Source organism: Bombina bombina, chromosome 1, assembly GCF_027579735.1.
Source record: "Bombina bombina isolate aBomBom1 chromosome 1, aBomBom1.pri, whole genome shotgun sequence".
Taxonomy (NCBI): domain Eukaryota; kingdom Metazoa; phylum Chordata; class Amphibia; order Anura; family Bombinatoridae; genus Bombina; species Bombina bombina.
Genome location: NC_069499.1, coordinates 586915108 through 586930877, shown reverse-complemented (window position 1 = coordinate 586930877; position 15770 = coordinate 586915108). Strand labels below are relative to the sequence as shown.

Sequence of the window (15770 nt, the reverse complement as noted above, 5' to 3'; positions counted from 1 at the left end):
GAGATGGCATACTTGGACTTGTGCGTGTAGGATGCTAAACTTTGCTCTATTTATGAGCTGGAGGCTATGGGCTAAATTGTTTAATTTGGATTCCAAAGCTCACTTTTTGCCCTTGCTAACTTTTGTGTAGGTGTTGCTTCTGCTATGTGTGAGTAGGGTCTGTATTTGGCTTTGGGTGTGAGTAGTGTCTGCAGCTGGCTTTGGGATTGAGTATGATTCTGCAGATGGCTTTGGGTGGGTGTGAGTATGATTCTACAGCTGGCTTTGTGTTTCAGTATGATTCTGCAGCATTGCTTTGGGTTTGAGTATGATTCTGCATCTGGCTTTGGGTGTGAGTAGGAGTCTGCAGCTGACTTTGGATGTAAGTAGGAGTCTGCAGCTGGCTTTGGATGTCAATAGGAGTCTGCAACTGGCTTTTGGTGTGAGTAGGAGTCTGCAGCTGGCTTTGGGTGTGAGTAGGAGTCTGCAGCTGGCTTTAGATGTGAGTAGGAGTCTGCAGCTGGCTTTGGGTGTGAGAAGGAGTCTGCAGCTGGCTTTGGGTGGGAGTAGGGTCTGCAGCTGGCTTTGGGTGGGAGTAGGGTCTGCAGCTGACTTTGGATGTGAGTAGGAGTCTGCAGCTGACTTTGGATGTGAGTAGGAGTCTGCAGCTGGCTTTGGATGTCAATAGGAGTCTGCAGCTGGCTTTGGGTGGGAGTAGGAGTCTGCAGCTGGCTTTAGATGTGAGTAGGAGTCTGCAGCTGGCTTTAGATGTGAGTAGGAGTCTGCAGCTGGCTTTGGGTGGGAGTAGGGTCTGCAGCTGGCTTTGAGTGTGAGAAGGCTAGCTTTAGATGTGAGTAGGAGTCTGCAGCTGGCTTTGGGTGTGAGTAGGAGTCTGCAGATGGCTTTGGGTGTGAGTAGGAGTCTGCAGCTGGATTTGGATGTGAGTATTAATCTGTAGTTGGCTATGGGGGTAATTAGGAGCCTAAAGCTGGATTTGCGTGTGAGCAGGAGTCTGGAGCTGAAACTCTATCGATATTTTGACATGGCATCATTCTGATGCAATACCCAATATTGTTAACAGCAATCCAGGTTGGTATTTTCCTCTGCTGATATGTAGACTCTATAGTCTCCTGGGGATCATAATCATTGACACAACAAACTACTGATTATCCTTAAAAGCTAGATAGTGTCTAAGTTTTCTCCAACACTCCTGCCAGTGATGTTTTGTTGATTATATTTAATATGGTTAGCAGCAACTTCTCACTATCTTGGCCATTACAGATGCAATGTGTGCTAGACTTGTGTAGCAACAGAGTTTTTTCACTATATCTTGGTAGGAGACTGAAGTTGCTATACTCTGAGTAGGAGGCTGGAGCTTGTGACATTGGAACTGAAGCTGGTGGAGTTTTCACTATGTTAGAAGAAAGATAGAGCTGGCAATGTGTGTAAACTGAAATCTGCAGCTGACTTTGTAAATTATTAAAATGCCCAAGGTGCTTCTGGGTTTGAGTTAATGTTGGTAGCAATTTTATGTGGAGAGGATGTTCAGTCTGAGTGAGTACAGAGTGACTGGCTTAGTGTGCATGGAGGCTCCAAACTCCCCTCCTAAATCCTTATACAGCATTCCTTCTCTCTTCTCAGTACGGTGTGGATGTGATGGCGCGGGACTTCCATGGAAATACAGCACTGGCATACGCCAAACAGGCAGCTACATCTGAGGTGCGGGATTTGCTGCTACAATATGGCTGTCCTGATGAACAATTTGTGCTTATGGCCACCCCAAATCTGTCTCGCAAAAACAACCGCAACAACAACAGCAACACAGGAGGCAGTGGTCTGATGCCCACACTCATTTGACAAGCTGACGGGAGAGTTGACAGACTCCATCACTACTTACCCTCACAGCTCAGGGGGAGGAGTCAGGACTGACAAGGGAAGAGCCTGAGCTCCAGTACAGGGGAATGGGGGAGATCTGATAAAGCACAGACGAACAGAGACTTAACATGTGGAGAGAAGTGTCTTTGCTATCACTTGGGAGGTTGTGCAAAAAGCAGATGCAGAAAGGAAGTGCAAGGAGAAGTAGCTGAGATTGCACTCTAAGGGCAAAGAAGCAGAGACAAAAGAGTACAAGTAGATAGGAAGAGAGAATGCAGGAGAGGGTGAGCCTATTCTGAGTGAAGGAAGGGACTGAGGGAAAGCAAGAGATTGAGTGTGAGTGTAAGGAGAGGCTGAGCCTTCCCTCAGTGTCAGGGGAGACAGAGGCAGGGAGCTGTCACATATGTGCACATTTCACCTCAACCCTAGCCGAGCACTTAGGCTGTACTCTTGTCTGACAAGGACTGCTCAGCATAAATCACACGCAGGCAGTGAGTTTGTCAGGTTTGAGGCTCCAATGATGCTTTGTGTCAAATCACTTGGAGCTAATCTGTCCTCAGAGAATGCCGGCTTCATTACACTTGTATAGTTGAGTTCCCTCAGCCTTTACTGCTGTTTAATAGGACATGATTACTCATCATGTAGAAGGGAGCATATTATCTGAGAAGGAAGCTCCTCTCCACGCACCGCTGATTACAGGGATGTGATTGCAATATTCTTAGCAGACACACTCTGGGCGCTTCCACCCCATCCTCAGACTCCTTGTCATAATCCTGCAGCTCTCCACTTAACGCACCCCAAAATGGACAAAAAAGGATATTTATTTTATTTTATAAATGTGTTTTGGGGAAGGATAGATTGCTTTTATTTCCCCATCCTGCATTGTGATCATGTAGCAACCAGATTGATCTTCATTTGTATTACCTTGACCCCTCTCAGGAAACACTACCGTTCCTATTGTTCATTGCTCACACTAGTTGCAGATATTGTTTCATGGTTGAGTACTTTTATATTATTATTATTTTTATTTTTTTTGCCTTGCAAATCTAATAAGTGGTGCTAATTAGGAGCTCACATGTAGTTAGTGTAAGCCAAAGGGAATCTACATCACTTTGCAAACAAATTAAGAAGGGGCATTTCACATACACACACACATATATATATATATATATATATATATATATATATATATATAGTGTGTGCAGATCAGTTTGTATTCATTTTCAAAGCATTACTTTTAATGTTTAAAACACTATATATATACTAATACGCAGGGTGCTGGATTTTTAAGAGCAGAGCTGTGTGTATTAATATGCTATGCATTGTTTTTATTGTGCTGAACACTACATATTGATACACAAGGCACTGCTTTTTAATGTGCAGAGCAGTGTGTACTACATATAAATTACACTGTTTTTAATGTACAGAGCACTTTGTGTATAAAAGGGCAGTTAGGGCAGACTGGGGGGGGGGTGTATGTTCAGTGTGAGGATGTTTAGGGCAGGAACTGCTGCATGTGTGAATGTTTGTATCAGTTGGGAGAAGCTTGTGATCTGAATATATGGGGGTGGGTCTGAATATAATGCATAGTAGGTGTGAATGTACAGTAGAGTGTGTAAATGGGCATCACCCATATACGTATTCAGGACTAGATATATCCAACTTCCTGCAGTGTCAAGTAGAAGAAGCTAGACATATTGTAGGATTAAAAATGGATTAAGATATAAGCAGAGATGCATCAGGTTATTTTCGATGATGTAAGTGACCTCATTAGAACACAGATCAGAAGTGAACTGAAGTGTAGTCCTTTTATAGTGCATGTGTAATGCAAGGCAAGTTTTTAAAAGCACTCACCCATTTGACAGCTCCTAGGCTCTGTAATAATCACAGCACACCCTGACACAGGATCCCAAGGTATAGAGTTGCTTAACACAGATGTACCAATTTTTTTTACAGAGGTTTCACAATGCAGTTTTGGGATAGTTTGTAGAGGACTGTATCATTTTGGGTGTAGTCCTGATGTTGTATCCAGGAGCTAAGTATTGATATGCAGATATTTATCTTGCCCTACTATGACTATGATATGTTCCTGATTGGAGTAGCAGCATTTCACTACATTACATTTCACTGCACAATATGTAGGGCTCACAAACCCGCACAAATGAATTGGCCTCACCAATAGACTACTGTGTGAGTCATAGGACAATGGTTATTACAGATAGAAAAATCGATTCTTTCCAAATCAGCCACAAAATTCCCATCCACCTTTGCTTTGATTAGCTGAAGGCAGTGAGGATATCTTAATATCAGCACGTCACACCCACTGCATACAGAGTGAATTCTGACAGGTGACCAATTACTCAACAGCCCTTGTCCTTCTTGGCTGGTGGCTTCAATATAAGCCCATATTGCCCAATCAGAAGAATCATTGCAGGTTAGAAACCAAATTCTGGAAACCACTCCAGACCACAGGTTATGCATTGGTTTCCCATCTCAGTGTTACTTCTTAAAGAGAGAGAAGTTAATAAAGTGCTCAGACAGTTAAGCTGATTCCAAAGCAAAGGTGAGTGAAGCTGAAATAGCCATCACTATTGAGTGTCTACATATGGCTGTCCTGATCTGCCTGCATCCCTCGCCAACCTGTTGTGTTCTGCTAGTAGCAAGGTACAAGGAACACTGAGTCAGCAGGAAGAGGGTTTCTGTGTCCTGACATCAGCGGGTTCTTATACAGAGTTATATGGTGAATGAAACACATGTATATAACACATAGCTGGCCCCATGGGAAGGGAGGGAGCCCAGGCGGCCAAACCCTCTGTATGGGGGTTACCTTTTATTTAATTTTCTATTCCTACTAGCCAGATGTGGAGCCAATGTTATTGTGTCTTATTCCGATCACCTCTCCGTGTTTCACTCCATGCTGAGTGGAATATGAGAGTTATTTTTGTTTTGTTTTTTTTTCAGTGTCTTTGGATTATGTTGTCTAAGTTATACAAATTTCTTTTGTATTGTGTCTCATTAGAGGATGCAAAATATATGTAAAATAAAAACAAAGAAAACACTTTGAATAGAAACAGAGTTCTGGTCATTGTTACTTTTGTACCATTTAAAGTATTTTTAAATGAAGTATTAAGACACGTGCATGGGTCATGGCACAAATAATCACACTAAGGTTTGTTTATGAAATGATAACATAATATATAACATATCTCCATTTTTTTTATAACTTTGAACTTGACTATGTACATTTAGTAATTATCAAAACTCTAATTAGTAACAAACAGTTCAACTAACATTTTTATTTTATTATTTATTTTGATATGCAACAAACAAATGTCACCAAGTTTATAGCCTGCATGGTGTGTAATTAAGTTAACACCTGTTCTATGTGCAGAAACAAATATTTAAATATAAACATGTTACACAGACCTTAGAGAACTGGTTCACAATTAACCGTTTCAGTATTGTACCTCATTGGTATTGCTATTCTAGTAGTCCCTAACTGACCTCAGCAGAGATTTAACCTAGTGAAACCTAAGTTACAACATGGCAGTACCCAATACTTTATGGAGACATTGTTTTGAATATATCAGTATGTATATAATTTATTTTGTCTTGAATGTCCCTTTAAGAGGTAGATCACTGTGTGTATAAACATAACAAGCCTGTGAATTTACAAGATTTCCTTCCCACTTCCTTGTGTGACTCCTAAAAAGTGAGTGAGTGGCTCCTAGTTGTGGTGCCAAGTTCAGCCCACTACACAAAGGATATAAAAACATTTGTCTAGAAAACTACTATACAAAAAAGTACATCTTATATTGCCTATATATATTTAATATTACCCCAATGGTATGCACTCCTAAGTTATTAAAGGGACAGTCTAGTCAAAAATTAAACTTTCATGATTCGGATAGTAATTTTCCTTCTTAATATGAGGAGAGTCCACGGCATCATTCCTTACTGTTGGGAAATACTGAACCTGGCCACCAGGAGGAGGCAAAGACACCCCAGCCAAAGGCTTAAATACTCCCCCTACTTCCCTCATATCCCAGTCATTCTTTGCCTTTCGTCACAGGAGGTTGGCAGAGAAGTGTCAGAAGATTCAGAGTAGTTCCTTATGACGGATATCTACCCTTCGAAATGGGACCAGAGTTTTAAGTAATCTTGTCAGCCTCTCAGTAAGAGCATTGACGAATGTTAGAGTCTGGAGATGCAGGGAAAGTCTTTCTGGGAACACATCCAGACTAGTATTAACAGCTCCTAAGCAATCAGCGTTGACAAGTTTCACTGCCTGCTTCCATCACTCAAGTCCATGTCAGGAGCGATGCTACAAGACTGTCAAACTTGAGAGGCTGTGTTTCTGTTCCACTGCATAGATTCTGGTAAGATCGTTTCATTTTTTTTTTTTTTACACATATGATAACGCAAGAAGACAGGGTCACAGTGTGGCTCCTTTCCATCTAAAGGGGAGGAGAGTCCACGGCTTCATTACTTGTGGGAATTAAGATCCTGTCCACCAGGAGGAGGCAAAGACACCCCAGCCAAATGCTTAAATACCTCCCCCACTTCCCTCATCCCCCAGTCATTCTTTGCCTTTTGTCACAGGAGGTTGGCAGAGAAGTGTCGGAAGATTCAGAGTAGTCTCTTATGGAGGGTAGTACTCTTCGGAATGGGACTGGAGTTTTAAGTAGTCCTGTCAGCCTCTCAGTGAGAGCTTGAGTGAAAGTTAGAGTCCGGAGATGCAGGGAGAGTCTTTTCTTCATAAAGGGAAGGAGTCCACAGCTGCATTCATTACTTTTGGGAATTCAGAACCTGGCCACCAGAAGGAGGCAAAGACACCCCAGCCAAAGGCTTAAATACCCTTCCCTCATCCCCCAGTCATTCCCTTTGCCTTTCGTCCCAGGAGGTTGGCAGAGAAGTGTCAGAAGTTTTTGATAGTCTCTTATGGAGGGTAGTACTCTTCAGCATGGGACTGGAGTTTTAAGTAGTCCTGTCAACCTATCAGTGAGAGCATGGGTGAAAGTTAGAGTCCGGAGATGCAGGGAGAGTCTTTCTGCAAAACCATCCAGACTCATTTTAACAGCTCCACAAGCAATTAGCGTTGACGAGTTCCGCTGCATGCTTTCTTCTCTCAAGTCCATGGCAGAGGCGATGCTACTATCTGTCACACTTGAAGGGCCGTGTTCCTGTTCTACGGCGTAGATTTCGGTAAGATCGTTTAATTTTACTTTCGTCAGGATTGTATTGTATAACAAATGTCCCGAGAGCCCTACCACCTTGCGGGACTAACTATAAATCAAGGTCTCAGTGAGGCTCCTTTTGTATCTTGGAATCAAGGGTTAATATCTCCTGAGGGGGTTATTGAACAGGGTTTTTTTTTAATCCTGTTTGTGATTCGACCTGCTTATGCGTAGTGTTACTTAGGCTCATGGCTTGTGGAACATAACGGCATTTGGAAGTGACGCGGCCTTTACGGTCGGGTGCGCTTTTTCTGGACTGTACGGTTCACCTTGTGACCGGGCATGGTCACGTTTTTGGTCCATTTTTTTTTTATCAATATCCTAGCTATGGAGGAGTATGATATTGTGGAGATGGACGTCTCGTTTTCAGTTTCTACTCCTTGCGCAGAATGTGTATTGCCCCGGATCATACTAGCCTATCAGTTATGTTCTAAATGCCGTATTAGAGTTCTCAATTCCTCTGGATCGGGGAATCATCGCTTACTACGCATGCAGGTAACCCAGACTTTGCTGGTAGCTTCTTCCTGCCAGGGGTTTCGGCACAATGTCGCATGTCCATAATTTTGGCACTGGCGCATATGCAACTTCCAGAAGTTGGTTTTAGATACTGTTCGTATTCCGTTATCCGGGGCTCTTCAGGCATGGAATGGCCTGGTCAGCTCTCTGGGGGAATGACTGTCCCTGAGGCTTCAGGGGGTCAATCTTTGGGGTTCGGAGTTGTCTTTCACTCCGGCAGGGGTATGCTGTGCTTTTCGGTATAGACTGATGCGCCTTCGTGTTCTTTTGAGACGCTTTGGCCTTGTCGGAAGATCCCATCCTTGATGGATCTGAGACTTCTCTGTCTGCTTCTTCGAATAGCTTGCAGAATTAGACATAAGGGGATGAAGTAATCTTCTTATAGCCTTGTTATTGAGTACTCCTTCCAGTTTGAGCTTGGTAGAACAGGGTCCCTGTTGGACCGTTCCTGCGGGTGCGTCTATTCTTCTTAGGTGATAAACCTGCGGGTTTCCTTATCTTTTATTTTATTTGGATTTAAAGCTCATGTTGGTTTTATATTTCCTTCGGGAAGTTTGTCTGGAATCGATACTCACGCTTGTTTGATCGCACTTCTAAGGAAGTTTGTTTGGACGTGTTTAGTCCTATGTGTGTCTTCCGTTTCTCCCACTCTAGGGGGGATTCTATGCGGCCTTGACAGTGATGGCCCTTGGTTTCAGGCTGGTCCTGATTGGGTTCAGATCCTTCTGTCTCGAGGCCTAATTCAGACACGTGGCGCCTGTTTGGTTGGTCCGGTTGGGCGCCGAGTGCCTCACATACTATTGTGTTATTCTTGTTTTCTTGTACAAGTTTCAGCTAAGCATCTGAGTGGACCTGAGGGTCCGTGAGGCATGGGGGATTGGTTCATTGGCCTCTCAAGCTGGTTGACTGGGACTCGGTGGAGTTCTGCTGCGACTCTCTCATTGTTTCCGACTATAAGTTGGGATGTGGATTATTTCCTTCCCTGCGTGGGTTTGGAGGTTGGGAGGATTTAGGACCTCCTTGCCGCCGGTTCTGGCTGTCTTGCCTTCTGCGGCTCTTGGGATTGTCCTTTTTGGGATTTTATCCTTTGAGGTTCTCTTCTTCGGATGAGACTTTGGGACTTTGTCCGTTGCTCCTTAGCGGTCTTGGCCACTTTACGGGAGGGCCTTGTGGGGTTTTCCTGTTTCAGGAATTTAGTCGTTCCCTATCTGGGATGATAGGCCGTGTTGTCTCCTTCTCCATGCTTCGCTTAAGGTTTTTTTCTACCAGGTTTGGGATGCTTTGCATTTTTTTTCCTTGGATACGGTCCTCTGGTACTCCTGAGGAGATTATGGAGACTAGCCTTTGTTTTACTCACTCTTCTGGTGACTTTGTCCTCAATGTTTTCTCTGGGTGTTGTTTTAACGCCTGTCTAGGCTCTTAGTGCGACTTTGTCGTACTTTAGCTCCTTTTGGAGTGTTGGACTCCTGCAAGGGCTTTTCACTTGGGATTCTGAGTGAGTCTTGTTCACATTCTCCGGGTTAGTCTGGTTATGTTCCCTGTGATGTTCCCTTGAACGATATGGGGCTCAGGCCTATAGTTTTTGTTGTGGATCTTCTGGATGTCCGGAAGATTTGCGATCCTGTGGCTGGTTCGGTGCGATCCAGTTTTTCCAGGGAACATAGGCTATGACCTTCAGTCTAGACAGTTAGCAGCTTGGCCAGAATTCTGTGGTGTGCTCCCTTTTTTGGGGAGTTCCTCAGTGTTCTTCCATGACCTCTGGATGATTTTCATTTGGATTTGTTTCCTAAGCCTATAGTTCCATGTCTTACGAGCTTGTGCACTGTTCTTCCGCACTCTCCCCTTTGGGGGGTAGTTTGTCCTCCTTATGGGGGTGGGGTTTTCCTCTCTCTGGAGGTTGGTTGTCCTGTGTGCAGGTTGTTGGAACGGGTGTTTTTTATCCTCTAAAAGGAGAGTGATCCGCTCTCTGGGGTTCTGTTTCATCTGGGGAGATGATGTCTCCATGTTTGAGATTGTTATGGAGTGTCGTGCTGGGTCTTCTGAGGGCTCTATGCATTTCTCTCTTCCTCTCTTATGGGTTTCTATTTGGAGTTCCTATTGTAAGAGCTCCATTGGGGTGGCTAAGTCCATCCTTTCCGTCCTCTTTCTGGGGACTGGTGTTTGGGGTCTTTTTTGTTCCCCTGTCTTTCAGACCTGACAGCCAACTGCAGTGGCCTGTGGGTTACTTTGCTGCCTAGCAAGCGGAAGGTTGCAGCTGTTTACACCTTGTCTGTGTGTTGGCAGACTTTTGCAAAGCCTTTGGGTCCTTTGTGGTACGTTGAGCCTTTTTGAGGTTTCTGTGCTTTCTCCATGTTCAAGATATGTGAGTAGGACTGGCAGCTTTTTGGTTAAGCATGTGCTGGGTCCACTACTTAGTGGGTGTTTGGTAGTCTGTTGGTTAGTGTTTGTGACCTATCTTCTGCTGCTCTTACTTGCCCGCAATGATTTAATCAGAGTCATCCTGGTATGACTGTAGCATGTGGTGTTGAACCAGGGGTTTGCCTTTCTGGGTTTGGTGCATATATATCGGTTTCTGAAGACTTCAGTTTTTTGAGTTTCCTTGCGTCTTGAGGACTCTGTCTTCCGTTGTCTTTTAGGGTGCGGTTGCACTGTCTTTAGGAGAAGTTCTTCTCTGTGTCGGACCCCGGTTTTTACCTGGGGTTTCTGCACATCCGGGGTCTGGGCGTTGCCTCCCCTTGTTTCTCTCTACTGGTTTCGGTCTCCATGAGCTTGGATTGATTCTTGGTGTTCCCTTTCTTGGAAACTGTTATACCCTTTTTATGGTCTTGTACGGGGTGTGTTGTTGAGGACCCGCTTACTGGGTGATGGTGTCTCCTGGAGGCGTGCTGGCTCAGTTGTGTTTCTCTATGCGGACTCTAGCAAGGCTTGTGGACTATCTGCGGGTCAGTGCCCTTGGGGCCTTTTCTTTTTTCAAATTTTCCCGGCTTCGGACAAAGCAGGGTTTTTTGTTGGGTAAGGGTTTTCAGGCCTGGTGACCTCAGAATGGTCCGCCTTTTGTACCCTCCCGCTTGAGCATTCAGTGTCCTCTGTATCTTGGGTATTGTTTTCCCAAAAGTAATGAATGCAGCTGTGGACTCTTTCCATTTATGAAGAAAAGGGTTAATATCCCTGGTAGGGGGATTATTGAACAGGGGGGGGGGGGTTCTGTACATAATATTGTTTATTGTGTCATTGCTGTAATATGTGTGAGATGAGGCTCTGGCAATGGGTGGACTTTTAGTTTCATTTCCGGGAGTATTTGCGCTGCCAATTTGGCACGTTTTTCTCCCTAGTGCAGGGGCGGTCCTGCGAGGCATTCCTTCTGACTGGGTGGGGCCAATTCGACTGTCGAAGGATGACTCCGACTCTTCGGAGGACGTTCCTTCGGGGTCGGAATCTATGTCATCTAAAGCTCCGACTGCAGAGGAACCTGACTTTAGGTTTAGGATGGAAAATTTGCGCTTTTTGCTGAAGCAAGTGCTTGCTACTTTTGAGGTTCCGGAACCGAAACTACCGGAGGAAGCCTTGATTCCTAAGCTTGATAAAGTATATAAGGACAGGGTGGTGCCTCAGACCTTCCCGGTTCCTGTTAAGATGTCTAACATTATTAAGAATGAATGTGAGAGATTAGGTTCTTCCTTTTCCCCTTCTTTCTTTAAGAAGCTGTTCCCCGTCCCGGACTCTCACCTCGAGCTTTGGGGGACTGTCTTTAAGGTGGATGGTGCTATCTCTACGCTCATGAAGCGGACAACGATTCTTCATGAGGATAGTCGTTTAAAGAGCCCATGGATAAAAAGTTGGAAAACATGTTAAGAAAGATGTTTCAAAACACAGGGTTTGTTTTGCAGCCAGCAGCGGCGGTAGCCGGAGCTGCGACATATAAATGCGAATCTCTGTCTGACATGATCGAGAGGGAGACTCCCCTCGACGAGATACAGGATAGAATTAAGGCCTTGAGGGTCGCTAATTCTTTTATTTGTGATGCCAATGTGCAAATTATTCGCCTAAATGCTAAGGTTTCAGGTTTTTACGTACTAGCCCGCAGGGCTCTGTGGCTAAAGTCGTGTTCTGCGGACATGACCTCTAAGTCTAGACTGCTATCCCTTCCCTTTCAGGGAAAGATCCCATTCGGTCCAGGATTGGACTCCATCATAACCACGGTTACGGGAGGCAAGGGCGCTTTCCTACTGCAGGATAAGAAAGTTAAGCCTAAGGGATCTACTTTTTGTCTCTTTTGTGCAGACAAGGCCCAACGCCAGCAGCCCGCCGCAAAAGCGGATCAATCCAAGGGCACTTGGAAGCCAGCTCAGTCTTGTCCAAGCAGAACAAGAAGCCAGCCGAAACAAAGTCGGCATAAAGGGGCAATCCCCGACCGGTTACCGGACCAAGTAGGGGGCAGATTATCTCTCTTCTCTGAAGCCTGGTTGCAGGATGTTCAGGACCCTTGGGTTCTGGAGGTTATTGCCCAGGGATACAGGATAGGGTTCAAATCTCTTCCGCCCAGGGGCAGATTCCTCCTGTCAAATCTGTCTCCCAGACCAGAAAAGAGAGACGCCTTTCTAGAATGTGTGAGGGATGTCTCTTCTCTCAGAGTTATTGTACCAGTACCCCCAGCAGAAAGGGGTTTAGGGTACTATTCAAACCTTTTCATGGTCCCAAAGAAGGAGGGCACATTCTGCCAGATTCTAGACCTAAAATGTTTAAACAAGTTTTTGGCTGTTCCATCGTTCAAAAGGGAAACGATCAGATCTATTCTGCCCCTAGTTCAAGAGGGTCAGTTCATGATGACAATAGACTTGAAGGATGCCTACCTTTATGTGCCAATCCACAAGGATCACTTCAGGTTCCTGAGATTTACGTTTCTGGACCAACATTTCCAGTTTGTGGCCTTTCCCTCTGGTCTGACGACAGCCCCGAGAGTCTTCACAAAGGTTCTGGGGGAGCTACTTGCAGTAGCCAGATCCAGAGGCATTGCTGTGGCGCCCTATCTGGACGACATCCTAGTTCAGTCTCGCAGAGGATTATTTGAGGGCCCTTCTTCTTTTGCTCCAATCTTACGGTTGGAAGATAAACTCAGGAAAGAGCTCCCTGATTCCCAGCAACAGATCAGCGACGCAGGAAGATTGCGTCCACCTGTCTTGCCCTTCAGTCCTCCTCCAGTCCCTCTGTGGCTCAGAGTATGGAGGTGATCGGGCTCATGGTGTCCAACATCAATGTCATTCCGTTTGCCAGGTTCCATCCCAGACCTCTTCAGTTGTGCATGTTGAGACAGTGGAATGGCGATCATACAGACCTATCCCAAAAGATTTCTCTGGACGATCGGACAAGGGACTCCCTCTCTTGGTGGATCCGACAGGAACAACTGTTCCAAGGGACATCCTTCCTGAGACCATCCTGGGAGATTGTGACCATGGACGCGAGTCTGGCAGGATGAGGGGCTGTTTGGGGTGCCAGGATGGCACAGGGAAAGTGGTCTTGAGAGTGGTCTGAAAGTGGTCTTCTTCCCAAAGTTGTGTCTAACCGTAACATCAATCAGGAAATAGTAGTTCCTTCTTTGTGTCCTAACCCCTCTTCTCCTAAGGAGAGGTTACTTCATAATTTGGACGTGGTTCGAGTCTTGAAGTTTTATCTTCAGGCTACAAGAGATTTCAGACAATCTACATCTCTTTTTGTGGTGTATGCAGGAAAGCGCAAGGGACAGAAAGCCTCTTCAACTTCTTTGTCCTTTTGGTTGACGAGCATGATTCGCTTAGCCTATGAGACAGCGGGATATAAGCCTCCTCAGAGGATCACGGCTCATTGAACTAGAGCTGTGGCTTCTTCTTGGGCCTTCAAGAATGAGGCCTCTATGGAGCAGATTTGTAAGGCGGCTACCTGGTTCTCCTTACATACCTTTACAAAATTTTACAAATTTGACGTTTTTGCTTTGGCGGAAGCAGTTTTTGGGAGAAAGGTTTTACAGGCTGTGGTGCCCTAAGATTAGGGTCCACCTTCTTTTTGCCCTCCTGTTTTTTATTCGGTGTCCTCTAGAGCTTGGGTATTTGTTCCCACAAGTAATGAATGAAGCCGTGGACTCTCCTCCCCTTTAGATGGAAAACATAAATTATGCTTACCTGATAATTTTATTTCCATCGTGGGGAGGAGAGTCCACGGCTCCCGCCCGTTGGTCCGGTGGGCAGACCTAAATTTAGTTTTTGTTCTTCTGCCACCATTTATACCCTGATATTTCTCCTACTGTTCCTTGTTCACTCGGCAGAATGAGTGGGGGATGAGGGAAGTGGGGGACGTATTTAAGCCTCCTCCTGGTGGCCAGGATCTTAATTCCCACAAGTAATTAATGAAGCCGTGGACTCTCCTCCCCACGATGGAAATAAAGTTATCAGGTAAGTTATAATTTGTTTTTATCTGTATCGAATCAAGGGTTAATATCTCAGGAGGGGGATTATTGAACAGTGGGGATTAATCACATAAGTTTATTTGATTATGCTGCAACATGTGGGAGATGAGGCTCAGGCAGATGTACAGGGTTTTCACTTTTGTTTTGGGAACTGTGCAGCCTGAAAGACTTGGCGCTTTTTTTTTTGCTTTTATAGCAGGGGCGGTCCTGCATTGGTCACACTTATTTCCTCTTTCCTGACCGTGCGTTTTTTTCCGGAGAAGAAGCGGTTTCTCTGTTTGGCCTGGGTCATAGGAGGTGGTGAGTGCCCCAGCCATTGGGGGTATAAAGGTGCTGTTTTCTCTTATTATCAATAGTCTGCTTTGTAAGCGTAAGCTATGGAGGATTCTGATGCGTTAGAGGGTACTTCCTCTTTACCTAAGTCTAATACCTGTCTATATTTTGAAGAGGCAGCGGTATAACCGCCCACTCAACTATGTTCCACATGCCTTGATAAAGTAATCATGTCAAAGAAGGTTAATATGTTTGATACCACTGAGCCGTCCATCTCTGAGGAGTCTCCGTCCCGTGAGGTGCGCACCCTACAGTCATCTCCTAATACACATGCAGCTTCCCGTAGCACTCCTAATCCTCCATCTGGAGGGGGCCTTTTACCGCCAGACTTTAGTGAGCAGTTACAAACGGCAGTGTCTGCGGCCTTTAGTGCTTTACCTCGCCCTGCTAAGCTCAAGCAAAAGGTCAAATATTGCTATCCTTCCCAGGGGTCATCAACTAGCTTATTTGATTTATCTGATACAAGATTATCTGATGATGAAGTCGCCCCTGATACTTCAGAGGGCGCTCTATCTGGGTCGGAATCTGCTGCTTCTAAACCAGACTTAAGGTTTAGGACTGAGCATTTACGCTTTCTGTTGAAGGAAGTTTTGGCTACGTTAGAGGTTCCAGAGCCCAAATTGCCTGAGAAACCTTTGATTCCTAAATTAGATAAGGTCTACGAGGACAGGGTTGTACCACAAAATCTCCCGGTTCCCGTAAAGATGGCGAATATTAAGAATGAATGGGAAAGGATTGGTTCTTCATTTTCCCCTTCTTCCTTTAAGAAATTGTTCCCGGTCCCGGACTCTCAATTGGAGTTGTGGGGTTCCATCTTCAAGGTGGATGGCGCTATCTCCACGCTTGCTAAACACACTACTTTCCCGCTTGAGGATAGTTAGTCTTTTAAAGAGCCCATGGATAAGAAGATAGACACTCTGTTAAGAAAGATGTTTCAACATACGGGATATTTGTTTCAACCGGCAGCGGCTGTTGCTTGAGCGGCTACCTACTGGTGTGACGCCTTATCTGAGTTGATCGAGGTGGAGGGTCCTCTCGACGTGATCCAGGAAAGAATTAAGGATTTAAGGGTGGCTAATTCTTTTATTTGTGATGCTAATATGCAAATTAGGTCCTAATTTTCGTTCCTTTTGTTCTGATAAATCCCAACGTCAGCAGCCCTCTGCAAAGCCCAAGCAATCCAAGGGTACTTGGAAAGCGGCTCAGTCCTGGAATAAATCCAAGCAGAGCAAGAAGCCCTCCGAGAGAAAGTTGGCATGAAGGGGCGGCTCCTGATCCGGTTCTGGATCACATAGAGGGCAGACTGTCCTGGAGGTCATAGCTCAAGGATACAAGATAGGTTTCAAGTCTCATCCACCCAGGTGCAGATTCCTCCTATCAAACCTGTCTTCCAG

At 45.1% G+C, this 15770-nt stretch overlaps 1 protein-coding gene across 1 annotated transcript in view; it reads left to right on the top strand.

Moving 5' to 3' along the window:
* The window catches only part of LOC128659928 (arf-GAP with GTPase, ANK repeat and PH domain-containing protein 1), a 254122-nt gene extending 249197 nt beyond the window's left edge, over positions 1–4925 (top strand). Inside the window, exon 13 of the mRNA XM_053713516.1 lies at positions 1621–4925. Within this exon, the coding sequence (XP_053569491.1) occupies positions 1621–1836 (216 nt within the window). The 3' untranslated portion in view covers positions 1837–4925. The remainder of the gene's footprint in view (positions 1–1620) is intronic.
* The last annotated feature ends 10845 nt before the right edge of the window (positions 4926–15770 follow it).